Below are 14,658 nucleotides of genomic sequence, written 5' to 3'. Positions count from 1 at the left end.
TATATCTAGAAGGATCACGAGATTTAAGGAAAAGACGTGAATGTTCGAGAATGACGTGGCGGGATACGTGACCTCGATGTCGTAATAATATACATAACTTTGCAATTTTGTAACTTTACAGCAAAAATATTTTTGGTAGTGTCCTCGTGTTCTTCGTTCCAACAAATGAGTTGGGAGAAAAATTTAATTAGTTATATATTGTATTGTAAAAGTAAATCGAAATTAATTTAAGTATTTTTCAGAAATTAGTTGACTCAAAAAGTCCAAATATCAGGCAATGATGACAGCTACGATCTAAAAAATACTCAGGTAGTAATCAGCTTCACTCTTTCCATGTCTAAAACCAAACTGGCTTGAAACAAAAGTTCATGACGCTCTAGATCCAAAGTAGAACAAATGCTCATTAGATTTAGGAGAGCTATCACAAGGCATAATATTAGGGAAGTTGAGATTTCAATATTTCATGATGATGGTCAAGAAAAAGTGATCCGGCTTTCATTTAGCAGCTGTTACAGAAAATATTTGGCAATGTTACCAAAATGATTTAGGATACATTAAATAACCCCGTCATAACCAGATAGAAAACCCCCGTGAGTCAAAGCGTTCTAAATTTAAACTAATGGATGATTGTTTTGACTGTTATTAAACACAAAGCTACACAATGAGCTAGTTGTGCTTTGCCGACCATGGGTATCGAAACCCAATTTTTAGCATCATAAGCCTACAGAAGTACAAATGAACTACTGGGTAGTCCTATGGAAAACTAAAATCATAAAGCACGATGTTTAATGACAACGCATAAGCACATTTTTTTATATTGTATAAAATAAGTGTGGTCTTTTAATTTTACCACAAACGAAAAAACCAAATTATCTTTACAGAAAATAAATATCCTAATTTCCAGTAGTGTAAACACTTTAAACTTTTCTTTTATATACATAATGTATGTTTTAATTTTTTTGTGGATGTCTTTTTCAATTCACACTTTCATGCGAATAACAACAATGTATTTGTAATATATATATATTACATCTAACTAAATTTAGCGAGTACATGGTTACACACATACATACATGTATATTGATTTCCATGGTTGTAATTTGCAAGCATATCATGGTTTTCGGTACGATCATATTTAATTGCGCGACCGAAGTTTGTTTGATTAGCCCCCCAGTGTGGACATGGGTCTCTGTATTTTGATTATCTATTCACGTTATGACGTCATCTGATAGGTAAGGTAGTATACATGCGTTAGATATCTTCACACAAGAATAATACTAATAGAATGTGGTGTGAGTGAAAAGTAAGCCTAGATTAAACTTATCGTGAAAGTAATTTTGGTGGAATTCTCGTGTTAACATCGCCAAAAAATTATAAATAATTCTTACTGTTATGTATATAGATATTAAGTGGTATATTAAAAAAGAGCACATACTGTATTTTAGTTTTATTTGATTTTTTGTTGTATCTGAAAATGTTCGAAAATGGATAAACATGGTTTATCACTAGGATTTAGACTAGTTGGCGTCATGGGCATGGTAGCGGTACTAAAGAAGTTAAATTTAAAAAGTTTTAGTTAAGTAGGACTAGAATCAGGATTGTGACATGTATACACTGCTATCTTTGGTCAATGAATTTAATAATTTTACTGATTTATAATTCGTTCTGAAATCTGTTTCATTGGGTTGTAATTATAACTTGTATTTAAATAATACTGATTAAATGATTTACTTTAAAGTTACATCGAATTTCACTCCTCCCTCCTCCCGTTTTTTTTTGTTTTTTTTGTCATTGTCCCAAGCCTTACTCGGCAAACTGTAGTAGCATCGTAGTTTATTGTATTGTTTTCAGGACTTATGCAAAAGAAAGAAAAAGTAGGTACTAAGCCTACAGTCCTCAGAGTAAATCTTTGAAGTGGTGTGAAAAATATTTTTACTATTTTTTAGCACTAATGTTGTAAATATAATGCCATTGTACATAAGGTGCAATAACTTGTATATTCATTTGAAGAAAGGAAAACTAGAAAATGCAGAATGTGCTGTTAATTTGAAACCCATTTTTCAGGAATTAATTAGAACTATGAAAAGCATTTGCTGTGAAGTGGAATGTTTTTGATGATATATGTGCATGATTTTTCTCTATTTTTCAAAACTATAATTCCAAGGATCAGAATTATTAAACATTTGAACTATTTTGTTCAGATCTACATATGTTTACCATATATTTGTGTATCACAGTGTCGCACACTTAAAATAAGTAAAATCTTCTGTGAATGTGTGACCATGGTTCACATAATATGTGGATAACGAGGACTGTTTGGTCTTTCTAGACAGTCTATTCATCTTCCTCAAAGAAAATAATTAAACTCACTTTTAATATTTGAGGAAACTTAATTCTCTTTTAAACGTACATGTGTACAATCGCTGATGACAGTTCATTCCCTAAGTTAATCACCTAGTCAGAAATTACTTATTATTGTAAATTGAAGCTTGTTTATTACAAGCTATTGATATAATAGAATTGGATGTATCATTTAAAATTATAATATGATCCATGCACACTTAACAAAAGATAAACAACAACTAGAGATGATTTGAACACTAGAATGAATTCCTAATGTCTAAAAATAAAACTTGCTGTGTAGTCATGATGTTTGAAAACTATTAATCCACAATAGGTCTTGTTAAATTCTGTATCAATGAATTATGAATTTAGAATAAATTTAAAAATTTGTTTTGAAACAAAGGCTCTCATAAAGTTAGTTGCTAAACTTTTATACAGGATGGAGCAAAAAAAAACTTAATTGTAAGTACTCTTAAAAAAATATGAAGCATTTTATGAATAGGCTTTTTTCAGGAACAATATATTTGTTAAAAGAAACTTGTGGAATCACCTGAATTCTGAATAATTTAGAAAAAGCATTGAAGAAGTCAGTATTTAATTTATGATTCTTAACATGCTTTTTAAAATGGCTCACTTGCTGAACAAATTTGTTAGAATTTTTTTCATAAGAATTCTACCCTTTTAAATGAGGTCATCCCAAATGATATTATCTTGACTCTAAGAAATGCTTTACTGAAATGATTCTTGGATGCTTATAGAATTAGTAAAAAAAAACTGAAAAATAATAAATGATTTTAGGAATGAAGGAGTTGATAAGAATTTTCTAACTGGATGAATTTGTTTTTGTATTTATGATAAGTACTTGGATAGCTTCTTGGACAGTACTGCTTTTGAATTTAAAGATTATACTACAATGTTGGTAAGAGCCATTTTTTATTGAAAATGCTTCTCTTATTCAAAAAGACCTTGATAGTCACAGTGACTGGACCTGAATATGTAAAATAAGATTTTATATTGAGAAATGTAAAGTTACACTTGGGTTGTAGAAATTTATAATATGTTTGAGAGAAACATGGTGTTGTGTGAAAAGAGAAGTATTTGTGTATGATTGATGAGAAAATCCAAATTTACTTGCTAACACGTGATCTTGTTGAAGATTACAAGGTTATAAAAGAAAAAAAGATTTAATATCAACAAGAGGTCGAGACTGTCTCATTCAATAAACCCAACTAAAGAAAACACTCAAATAAAATATTAACATCCTCAAAGTTAGCCCTTATAATTTAATGCTATGGAGAAATTCATGCTTCGCATACAAAATGTTCGTGTGGTTGTGATATTTTACATTTGAATGTATCAATTTTATAAAATTTATAGGAAGTATTATGTATTTAAAGTAATTAAAACAATTAAATGACCTGTCTAGACTACTCATATTAGATTAGGCACTCCTAGTTCTGAATGAATGTGTGGTGTCTTGGTGACTGTGAGGGTAAACCTGTTTCACAACATGATACCCACCAAACGTCTCTAGTACAAAATACTTGAACCCAAATGCTCTGATCAGAAATGACAAACCAATTGAATTATGTAGTAAGAGTCCAAATCTAATGATGCTTTTAAAACGTGGATATTAGTTGCAAGTATTAAAACTCTATATGGTGACAGTACGGGTGCTCTTAAATGTCTATAAATCTATAAACAAAACCTTAATACCTGAATGCTGTTTCTCTTAAATGGGGGCTCTGAAAGACGACATTCATTCCCCAAAAAACCTTTGCCTTTGCAGTGCATAATATAATCTACATCCACTCCTCCTTTATGCATGACATTGTCCATACTTTTCTACTTCTAATTTTAATTTTGCATAGTTTAATGAAACATGAAATGCCCCCCCCCCCCAACACACACACATGCACACACATTTCTCTTTTAAATATATAGATACCAAATGGGCAACAATGGACCATTTGACTCTTCAAGGCTGTTCTTGCACGCCTAACTTTGAGAAAATAAGAAATTTAAACTACTCTTAATATTTTTCAGAAAATAATTGATTCCCTTCTAAAACTTCTTTAATGTAAAGGAGACTACTACTACTGCTGCTGTTGGCAACATATTCAATAAGCCCATCATCCTTTTAGAAAAGTCAAACTGCCTTAACTGGAGCTTAGCCTGTTTTTTCCAAATCTTAAGTTTGTGTCATCTTGCCCTGTTTTCTTCAGAATGTAGAACAAAGAAATCAGGTGATACTAAGATGGTGAGAAGTGCCAGTTGTATCAAATGTACAAAGAAATCAGAGGTATTTATCCCATCAATCCCCAAGCAAATTGTGTAAAATTCAATAAGGTCAATTCTAATGTTTCGTTTCTTAAGAGAAAATAACTAAGTAATTTTAACCAATTCAGTTACATAACTCATCCCTGGAATACATTCTAGTAGACCTTCTCTGAACCCTTTTCACTAAATGAGTCCTTTCTTTGTTAAAGAAACCAAATCTGTTCACTACACATTGAGACTTAAAATGATTTGTATAAAGAGAAAGTTACATCTTTTGATTTGATCATTGTGTTTATATGTAGTTCCTAAAATTATATTAGCCTTCCTACTAACAACAAAGCACTTTTTTCGATGGCTTGAGTGGTTTTCTGTCTATACAGTTTTATTCAGTATATATCAATTCCAAGTTGGAAAACTTGTTCTTTGTCTTTTAGTCCAAAATTACCATTCTAAGAATAAGAAAAGTGACAAAAGAAAACGTGTAAGGATGTAAAGGACTATCTCAAATTTAGTTGATTGGTTATTTAAGTTGGTGGAAAAGTGATATCAATGGGCAAGATGGATTTATATTATTCTGTTCATTCGAATGTTTAGGTTCTTATGTTTAAAAACATTAGAAATTGTAAGATGCCTTACTGTGCTTACCAAGCTACATGAGATTCAAGCCTCAAGTGGTTGAGTCTCCATCTAGATTGTTGAATGATCGTCAGTAGTGGGCATACTTGAAGTTATTGGAGGTGTGAACAGGGATGCTGAGGTCCAAAGATCACTACAGGCCTAGCACTATTATGTTTAAGTGTCTGAACTTAAAAGACTTATCTGATATTTATTTTTGCCAGCCCATTTGTGATGATGATCCCATAAGCACTCTAAAAATTATTATTGCTTGTCTTATCTATAAGGGAACACTACTCCCTGACATGTGTTACCTTCTTTACCACCATCCTAAAATTCATTAACCAAACAATTCTGGAAGACCTATAGTATTGGCTAGTAACTGCTCCACTGGACACGTATCTTGGTTTATTGATAGCATTTTCTTTCCTGTTGTACAAAACCTATAAAGTCACATTAAAGATTCTTCTCATGACATCCAGATAATTAGAAATTTTACTTTTTTCAGCAAACTTTTCTCACCTTTTTAAAGGTGACATTGTAAGCCTGTACAATGTAATTCTTCGTCATGATGGCATACTGTTTTTTTTTTTTGAAAAACGTAACACACTTTCAACTGATACTGTACTATGGATAACAGAACTTATGAGTATTAAATGGGTCCTTCATATGCCATCTTGTTTTTTGGCTATATTGAACACCAAGTGTTAACACAGTTTCATGGCAAAATCCAGGAATTTACATTAGAGGTGGAACAGAGTTTGACATTTGTATTAATTTCTTTTCTCACTTTCATGCCTCATTGAACTTCAATTAGAAAATTTCTAGCACTTATATTTCATTTCCTGACTTGGACATAAGTATTGATGGTGAAGGACACTTCTTCAGTCCATTACAAACCTATAGACTCTCACTCTTATTTGGTCTTCTTGTCATCCTTCTTCCACCATATGTTCATTCCTTATTCACAGTTCTCACATGGTGTCTTTAATGATGAGGATAATTTCATCTCCAAATCTGAAAAAATAACTGGCTTCTCTTCACATGGTTATTCTACCACTTTCATAAATATATCTGTTCAATATACCTTAGACTCAAACCTTTATTTCACTGATTGCACATGCAAAACAAAAACTTCTATACCATCTACTCTATATTTATGAATAACTAAAATAATAATGCCAACTTTCATATCTTACAAACTGATATCTCCACTAAAGACACTTTACTGAAATATATGTGATTGCATACATACACAACCATCATGAGCAATATTTGCTGGTTTGCTCCAGCTTTGTCAACAACAGCATACAATCAGTCATGCCTCCTGAATGTTTTTTTGAAACATGCTTGCTGTGTGACTTGTGATTCTGTGGACAACTGTACTTCTAATGTTGGACTTTTTTTTTTTTATTGGTGAGACTGGTCATAAAATTAGTGAAAGAGTTTGAGAGACAAATGATTTATTGATTTATTATTAATGGTAATATCAGAGAACCAGTCTTCTGACATTTTTATGATGATGAAAATGATTTTTCAAATTTCAAACGAGTTTTTTAAAGTCTGCTCATGTTGAATGTTCTTCACATGAACATTAGGAACAATGCCTGAGTTATTTAATCCTAGGAACCCTTTACCTCTCAGAATTAGGCAAAAAGTTTCTTTCATTTAACAATTTCTTCTGACTAACTTTTTAAAAATATTTTACTGTAATCTAAATTTTACACTTATGTAATATAACATAATGTTTTGTTACAACATAGTACCTATTGATCCATCTTGGCTGTTCCATCTTCTCAACTAAACTAAAACTATTAATAAAGTAAAAAAAAGATCTTAAATCCAGCCCTTATCATTCATTTACTTATCAAGCTTTCTCTTAAACTCATTTAAATTTACTGCTACCACAACATCTGAAGGCAACCCATTACAAAGGCCAAATAAATACCCTGCCAAAACTTATATTTGTCCTTTAGTCTTACTGTTCTCATTGTTAAGTATGAAAAAAGATGATGCATCAACACTATCAATTTCCTTTACAGTCTTAAAGTACTCAAACTCTTCTTTTTTCAAGAGAAAAAGGTTCAGAGATTTCAGCCTCTCCTTGTATGACAACCCCTCTATCCCAGGCAACATCTTAGTAACCCTTTTCTGAATCCTTTCCAACAATTCAATGTCTTTCCTAAGGTAAGGAGCCCAATACTGAACACAATATTCCAATTGTGACCGATACAATGAAACTATAACATCTTTAGACTTGTATTCAATATTTTTGTAGATGCAACCTAAAATCCTATTTGCCCTACCACTAGCAACAGCATCCTGTTTGGATGGCTTTAGAGACTGATCAACTATTATACCAAGATCTGTTTCTTTCATGACACTGTTAAGGTTATTGCCATCCAAATTATACTTATAATTCAAATTATGATAACCCACATGCATAATCTTGTATTTATTATGATTAAAATCCATTTGCTATTTATTTGCCCAACTCACTAAATGATCTAAATCATCTGTCCACTTACAATTCTTCACAGAACTATACTGTTATATCTGTCCACTTACAATTCTTCACAGAACCATACTGTTATATCTGTCCACTTACAATTCTTCACATAACCATACTGTTATATCTGTCCACTTACAATTCTTCACATAACCATACTGTTATATCTGTCCACATACAATTCTTTACTGAACTAGCAACACCCAAGACCTTAATATCATCTGTAGATTTAAGTAATTGACCAGTTTGACTGAACTCCATTTGTAACAACCCTCTGCTTTATTCCATCCAGCCACTCGTCTATCCAATTTGCTAATTTATCACCCATACCTATAGAAATATTTTTTTTACAAGCCTTTTATCAGCACCTTGCCAAATGCTTTTTGAAAATCCAGATACACCAAATCTACACTCTTACCATCATCTACATAAGCAGTAACCTTTTCAAAGAACATTAAAATATTTTTAAGGCAAGATTTTCCCTTAGTGAAACCATGTTGACTATACAATAAAATTCTAAACTTTGTTGAATGACTTTGCAAAGCACATCTTTTATCAGACTTTCCAAAACGTTTTCCACAACTGATGTAAAACTAATGGGTCTATAGTTACTGGGAAAATTTTTATCACCTCCTTTGAAAACAGGAGTTACTTTAGCTAACTTCCAATCCTCTGGTACCTGCCCATTATTCAAGGACTGACAAAAAATAGTAGCAAGTGGCTCACATATCCAATCTTTAACCTCCTTCAAAACCATTGGGGAAGTATTATCTGGCCCAGTAGCCTTATCTAACTTCCCAATTTTTTCTTAACCAGCTCATAATTAATGCAGTTATCTTGTTCGATCTTGTTTCTGTCTATCAACTGTTTAAGATGTGGAATACTGCTTAAATCCTTGTTAGTAAAAACTGAAGAGAAAGCAAAATAACCCAGCCATATCATAATCATCATATACAAGCCTTCCTTTATCATCCCTCAAGGGTCCTACCCCCATCCTAACATTTTGTTTACCCTTAATGTTTCTCATAGATCCTCTTTGATGTGTTAATTTCCTGTTTCACCAACTTTCTTGATATTTTATAATCTTCTAAATCTCCTGTCATACCAGTCAATTTAAATTTTTTGCACCCAGATGTTCCCCAATTTCCACCCTCTCAATCATTTCTATGCATGAAGTTAACAATAAATGTAAAATAGCATTGTTTCTAGTAAGTTCCTTGACTAATTGTTAAAGAAAGCCATCTTGAACAATTTTCAGAAACCAATAATGCTTGGAGATGGCTTGAATGGGTAATGAAGAAAAACTTTAATATAAGTTTAACATAACTGCAAATATACAACATTTCATTTTGTCATCGTCAGGTACAAGTAGTTTACACTGACACAGATATATATACTGTTATGTATCTGCTTGTTTGTTTCCGGTAGAAACTCTTTCCAATGATCTTCAGTGATACCAGTCCTTTCTTGATTTAACCAGTTTATTCTTCCTCGATACAAACTTTTAGCACGCAGAAGTTCCACAATCAGTACGTTTCTCGCCACTTTAAACTTAACAACTTTTATAATACACAGTAAAATTACTGTAACTTAAAAACCATAGTATATCTATTAAAAACAAAGTAATTTTAAACAAAGAACCAAATATAAACAAATGAAAAATCAAGTAATCCATCTTAATTGAACAAAACAACCCTACTCTAAGCCAACACCCTGGGGTGCCAAGATATCTCTTATAAGTCTTACAACAGTATCCGGTCATGTGACCTCTTTATTCCATACTATATGTATATATATATATATATATATATATTATATATGTATATCTGTGTTAGTGTAAACTACTTGTACCTGATGATGACAAAACCTTGTTGAAATGTTGTACATTTGCTGTTATATTAAACTTGTATTAAAGTTTTTCTTCATTACCCATTCAAGCCATCTCCAAGCATTATTAGTCTCAAAGTGGGTTCCTCGACATCGAGTTTCCAGAAACCTTTCTTCCTCATGGTTTGACTCTAGCATTTCCCAATCTATATGCCTGAAATTAAAATCAGCCATAATTATGACCTCATTAAAAGCTTAAATTTTAATCATTTGGTAGTCTTTAACGAATTCCCACTAAAAGCTTTTTCCCTCTATATCCATTAATAGACACCCAAGTGGATTCACCCTCTGTGCTATTATTTTTATTATCCTAAACTTCAACAGGATATATATAAAGCCACTTTTTACATATAAAGCCACTTTCCCTCCCTTTTTAATACTCTATCCCTATTAAACAGCCTGTAACCTTGTATTTCAAAGAAATTCCTGTCATCAAAATCATCTACGTTTAACCATGTTTCAGTTATTCCCATTATATCAAAATCCTTCATTCCTACCAGTGCTGTAAAGTCATCTGTTATTTCTTATACTTCTATCATTTCAATAGTAACAATTAACCCTACCCTTATAACTACTTCTATACTTATTTCCTATGCTAAACTTTTCTCTGCCTATTACTCTTTTTTGTATTTAGTTTTCCCTGACCCTCACCACTGTCTAGTCCTAGTTTAAAACTTCCCCTACAGCTGAGTTAATAGCTGTAGCAAAGAAGCCAGCCCCTATCTTATTTAAATGTAAACCATATATTCAAAAAAGCTCCCATCTTCTACTGAATTGCTCATCCTTACATACTAACCTAACCCTAGTGACCTACTTATAACATCATCCCAACAGTAAATTCTGGGCAGTATCAGTGACAAAATTAAATTATGGCCTTTTTCTTTAAATGCCTCTATTAATCCCTTGTACTTATTAACTAGCTCCTCTGACCTACATGTCCCTACATCATTATCCCCTAGATGCACCAACAAAACTGCATTTCTGCTAGCCCCTTTATTATATCTCCAGCTCTGTCAGTTATATCCTTCACCTGTGCTCCTGGGTAGCATGATCTGATACTTTTCTTCCTATTTGACCCACAGACTATCCTACCCACATGCCTTGTCAAGGAATCACCTATAACTATAACCTACTTATCATCCACATTCTTCTCTGACCCTTTTGTTTTTCTTCCCTCCAATAGTTCCTTGTCTGCAGAAGCCAACGGCTGAAATTTGTTGCACAATAGAGTAGGCTATATCCTCTCGGTTTTTCTTTCTTTGCTCAGTAGTTTAATACCCTTATTTTAAATTATCTTGATGTGTTTTTATATTCACTAATATTAATTTTATTAATTTAGTATGTGCCATTTTTCTGTCTTTACTGTATTGTTTGTTTCACATATTCAACATTGTTTTTAATTAGACCTTTTTTCTGTATTAAATGAGCATTGTAATTTGTGTCCTTTAAAGCTAGATGCATTGACCATTGTAAATACCTTTTTTTAAGTTGTAGCTGTAGTCTGATCTATGCCTTTGGGAACTGACAGTGACTTCAGATATGTTGTACAGCTTAACTGAAATTTGAGGAGTCTCACATTTGCAAGAAGGATTTATTTTGAAATGTGATTTATCAGCTTGGCACTAAATTGGTGTAAAATGAGTTGCTGTACACAGTTAATGATCGTTGGTGACAGTTACTAGTTAGAGCCATGAACTTCTTAAATCAACTTTGTGGAGACTTGTAAAATATATAGACTAGGCATTTAATAGTTATCTGCAATGTTTTGTTCCATACCTGTTTAAGCATTAAACATTGAGGCATGATTAGGACTGAGATTCCAGTCACTAAATGTATAAAAATTATTGAGAATTTCAGTATTACATTTTTTTAATCATTAGAGGTTTAGAGTGTGTCCTTTTCATGCCTGTATCTAATGTGATGCTGTTAACAACAAAAAATAGCTGTAAAATGGCAACTGCAGTCTTCAAACACTTAAAGACTAAGTATGATATTAATGTCTGTAAAAATGTTTTTTGGCTATAACTATTTAAATTTATTTCTATCAATAGAAGTGTTTTTAAACCATGATTAATATTAGCTTTTCCTTTTTTATGTGATATTCAACAAAAAAGAAAAAAAATTGGTCAAAGTTGCATTTTTATCAATATTTTTGTTATTTCCGTGCTCTTTCTATAATTTGTCTTATGTTTACTGTGAAACATATTTTTATAGATTTTGTTAACAAACCTACTTTAGGTTATTTCTAGCTCTAAATGCACATTTGTAGCCTTAGAATAGATTTCGTTTTTAAGAAGTCTTCAAAAAATGGAACATAGAAAACAAAGATAACATCTACATTGTATGTCAGTTTTATTATAATTAATATTATTTCATTTTGAATCATTAACCAGCAATATGGTATAGTATGAAAGGATCCATTGTTAGTTCTATTTACTATTAACTCAGTAAATTATTTTATAATAGTTGATATCTATTTAACCCATAAAAATGTTGTTTATGTGTTTTTTCATTTATTTTATTTACAGAGCCAGGAGAAATAAACCAGTATTAAATAATGCTCAACTTTCTTTTAAATTACTCAAGTTTAACAGTATATGGAAATGCTTTTGGAAGGGCTACCATGATGTTACAACTTTAGAAATCTTTTTTATTTATGAACAAACTACTATAAGAACTGATACCTTGCTAAATTTAAAGTATTTGAAATTAATATGGCTACTGTGAATGAAGACCAACAACAAGAACATAATCAGCAGACCCAGCCAGTGACTCAGTTGGAGTTTCATCAGGCTATGAGGGATTTCAAAACAATGTTTCCTGAAATGGATGAAGATGTGATAGAAGTAGTGCTTCGTGCTAACAATGGGGCAGTGGATGCTACTATAGACCAGTTGTTATCCATGAGCACTGACAATGAAAATGAACGTTTGCGAACAGAGCTAGATGCCACAGAGAATGCTGAGGTACCACCTTGCTACTCCCCTGCAACTCCACCACCCTCTTATCAACAAGCAGTTCCATATGCTCAAAGTCCTGCCCACTCTCCAGCTGCTGCTCTTGGGAGATCCTCACCTGCAGCATTGAGCTCTTCTCCTACAATACCTCGTAGACCTCAGCAGGCTCAGCTGCGCTGTCAACTGTCCAGGTCATTTCCTCAATCTCACATGTCCCAGACACTTCCCTTACCCAAGAGAACAAGTGAGAAGGTTGGTTTAAGGCCAGAGAAACCTAGTGTACCCCTGAGGTCCCAGAGAAACTGGAAGCCTCCACTACTAGGTCCTCTTCCTCCAACATTTCTTAGATTAGAGGAATCTGAAAGAAACCATTCAAAGCCTAAGGCTAAAGTTGAGGTTTGTATCTTAATAAAAGATGGTATTGCATAAAAACCCTATTTGTACAAGAATTAAGTGTAAAATATATCAAACTTCTTAGTCTTTTGGCTAGTATCTCTATTTTATATGTTATTAAACTGAAATCATATTTGCATGAGAGATCTGAATGTAGTGACATAAAATCTGTAAATCGTTTAGTATTTCTAATGGATAGTATTACAACTGAAACCATATAAGATATCTGTATAAAACTATAAGGTCTTCACATTTTGCAAATGTTTTGTTTAGTATCTATTTTGGATTAGAGCTGGATGATTAGTGGAACTTACTAATCAATTAAACTTCAGGCTCATTAATTGATTACATTAAACTAATAAATTATTTTCACATGAAATAACTAAAAAAAATTTGTAACACTAAAAATCATGTTTTGATACCATTAATGGTTAGAGTAAAGACAGCCCATTGTTTAGTTTTGTGTTTAACAACAAACAAATGTAATGGCATTATTTTGATTACTAGGAAAGTTGAGTAATCAGAAACCCTAATTTTGATTAGTTGATTATTTTCATAAGCCATGACACTAATTGGTTAAGCTGAACAAACTTGAATTAATTGAAAATAATAATAGAAAATATGATGGCAATATTTCAATAACTGGGTAGTTGAATAATTGAAACTAGTTGATTATTTTCATGACATTGAACAAAGTAATAGATGCTCATAAGTAATTGTGTTAATTGCTCATATTTGTTTTGGAAGTTATTACACTGAACTCATACTTCTGTGAGAAATCATTAGGAAGTGATGTCACATACAATAAAGTTCTGAGTTAGTGTCTATGTTAGTTAATATTATGGTGAAACTATACTTGGTCAAAAGGTTTAGGTTATGTTATGCTAAGTTTGGTAAATATTTTGAGTATTCATATTAGGTGGTGTTACCTTTAAAACCGTACTTGTGCAAAAGATAGTTGTGAACTTATTTAAGCCTGTAGAATGGATTTACAATATCTTCTCTATACAAATCTATTGTATTTATAAACTGTATTTCAACCTAAATATTGAAGATATAGTACCACCTGTATTAAAATTGTTGGTGGTTGAAATTATAGCACCATCTCAAATCAAGTCTCTAGGTTGTGTGTGTGTGTAATATATTATCTAGTTGTGTAGGTTTAAAGCATACAAACAGTTTGGTCACTTATTCTATCATTGCAACTTCATGGTAGAAATAGATGAGGTTTCAGATATAACTCTGTAGGCATGATAAGCTAAAGGTAATATTGTAAAACTGAATTATGATATTACATGAAATCTCAAACCTCTAACCGGAAGAGGATAAGTAATTTACTTAAAGACAGTGTTTTAATGTAAGAAAATTTACAAATTTGGTATGACATTGCGTATTTAGTACACTTTGTTTTCTGAGATGATATGTGTCTACACACAGTTTAGCTATCTTCCCCAGGTGTTTGCCTTAGAAACTTGTATGGCACTATCCTTGAGGAAGCTCCCATACAATCTCAGTTGATCTAACATGAATTACACTACTACATGATATCATAAACATGCAGCAAAGACCTCCACCAACAGGAGTACAACACATCTCCATGAGCAACAACCCCTTTATGCATTTGCACTTGAAAACTTTATTATTTTCCTCGGCATTGTATTGCTAGATGTGCTT

General features: G+C 32.1%; 1 protein-coding gene across 3 annotated transcripts in view; it reads left to right on the top strand.

Moving 5' to 3' along the window:
• Nucleotides 1-1,143: 1,143 nt before the first annotated feature.
• LOC106468519 (CUE domain-containing protein 1-like) overlaps nt 1,144-14,658 on the top strand; it is a 57,634-nt gene continuing 44,119 nt past the window's right edge. For 2 of the 3 annotated variants that reach the window (XM_013928951.2, XM_022396853.1), the window contains exons 1-2: nt 1,248-1,303; nt 12,163-12,987. In XM_013928951.2, coding sequence (XP_013784405.1) covers nt 12,349-12,987 — 639 coding nt within the window. In that variant the 5' untranslated portion in view covers nt 1,248-1,303; nt 12,163-12,348. The other variant, XM_022396854.1, reaches the window with a different exon arrangement.

This window comes from Limulus polyphemus, unplaced genomic scaffold, assembly GCF_000517525.1.
Source record: "Limulus polyphemus unplaced genomic scaffold, Limulus_polyphemus-2.1.2 Scaffold3038, whole genome shotgun sequence".
Classification (NCBI taxonomy): Eukaryota; Metazoa; Arthropoda; class Merostomata; order Xiphosura; family Limulidae; genus Limulus; species Limulus polyphemus.
The sequence above is the reverse complement of the archived record's forward strand: the minus strand, read 5'-3'. Positions and strand labels throughout refer to the sequence as shown.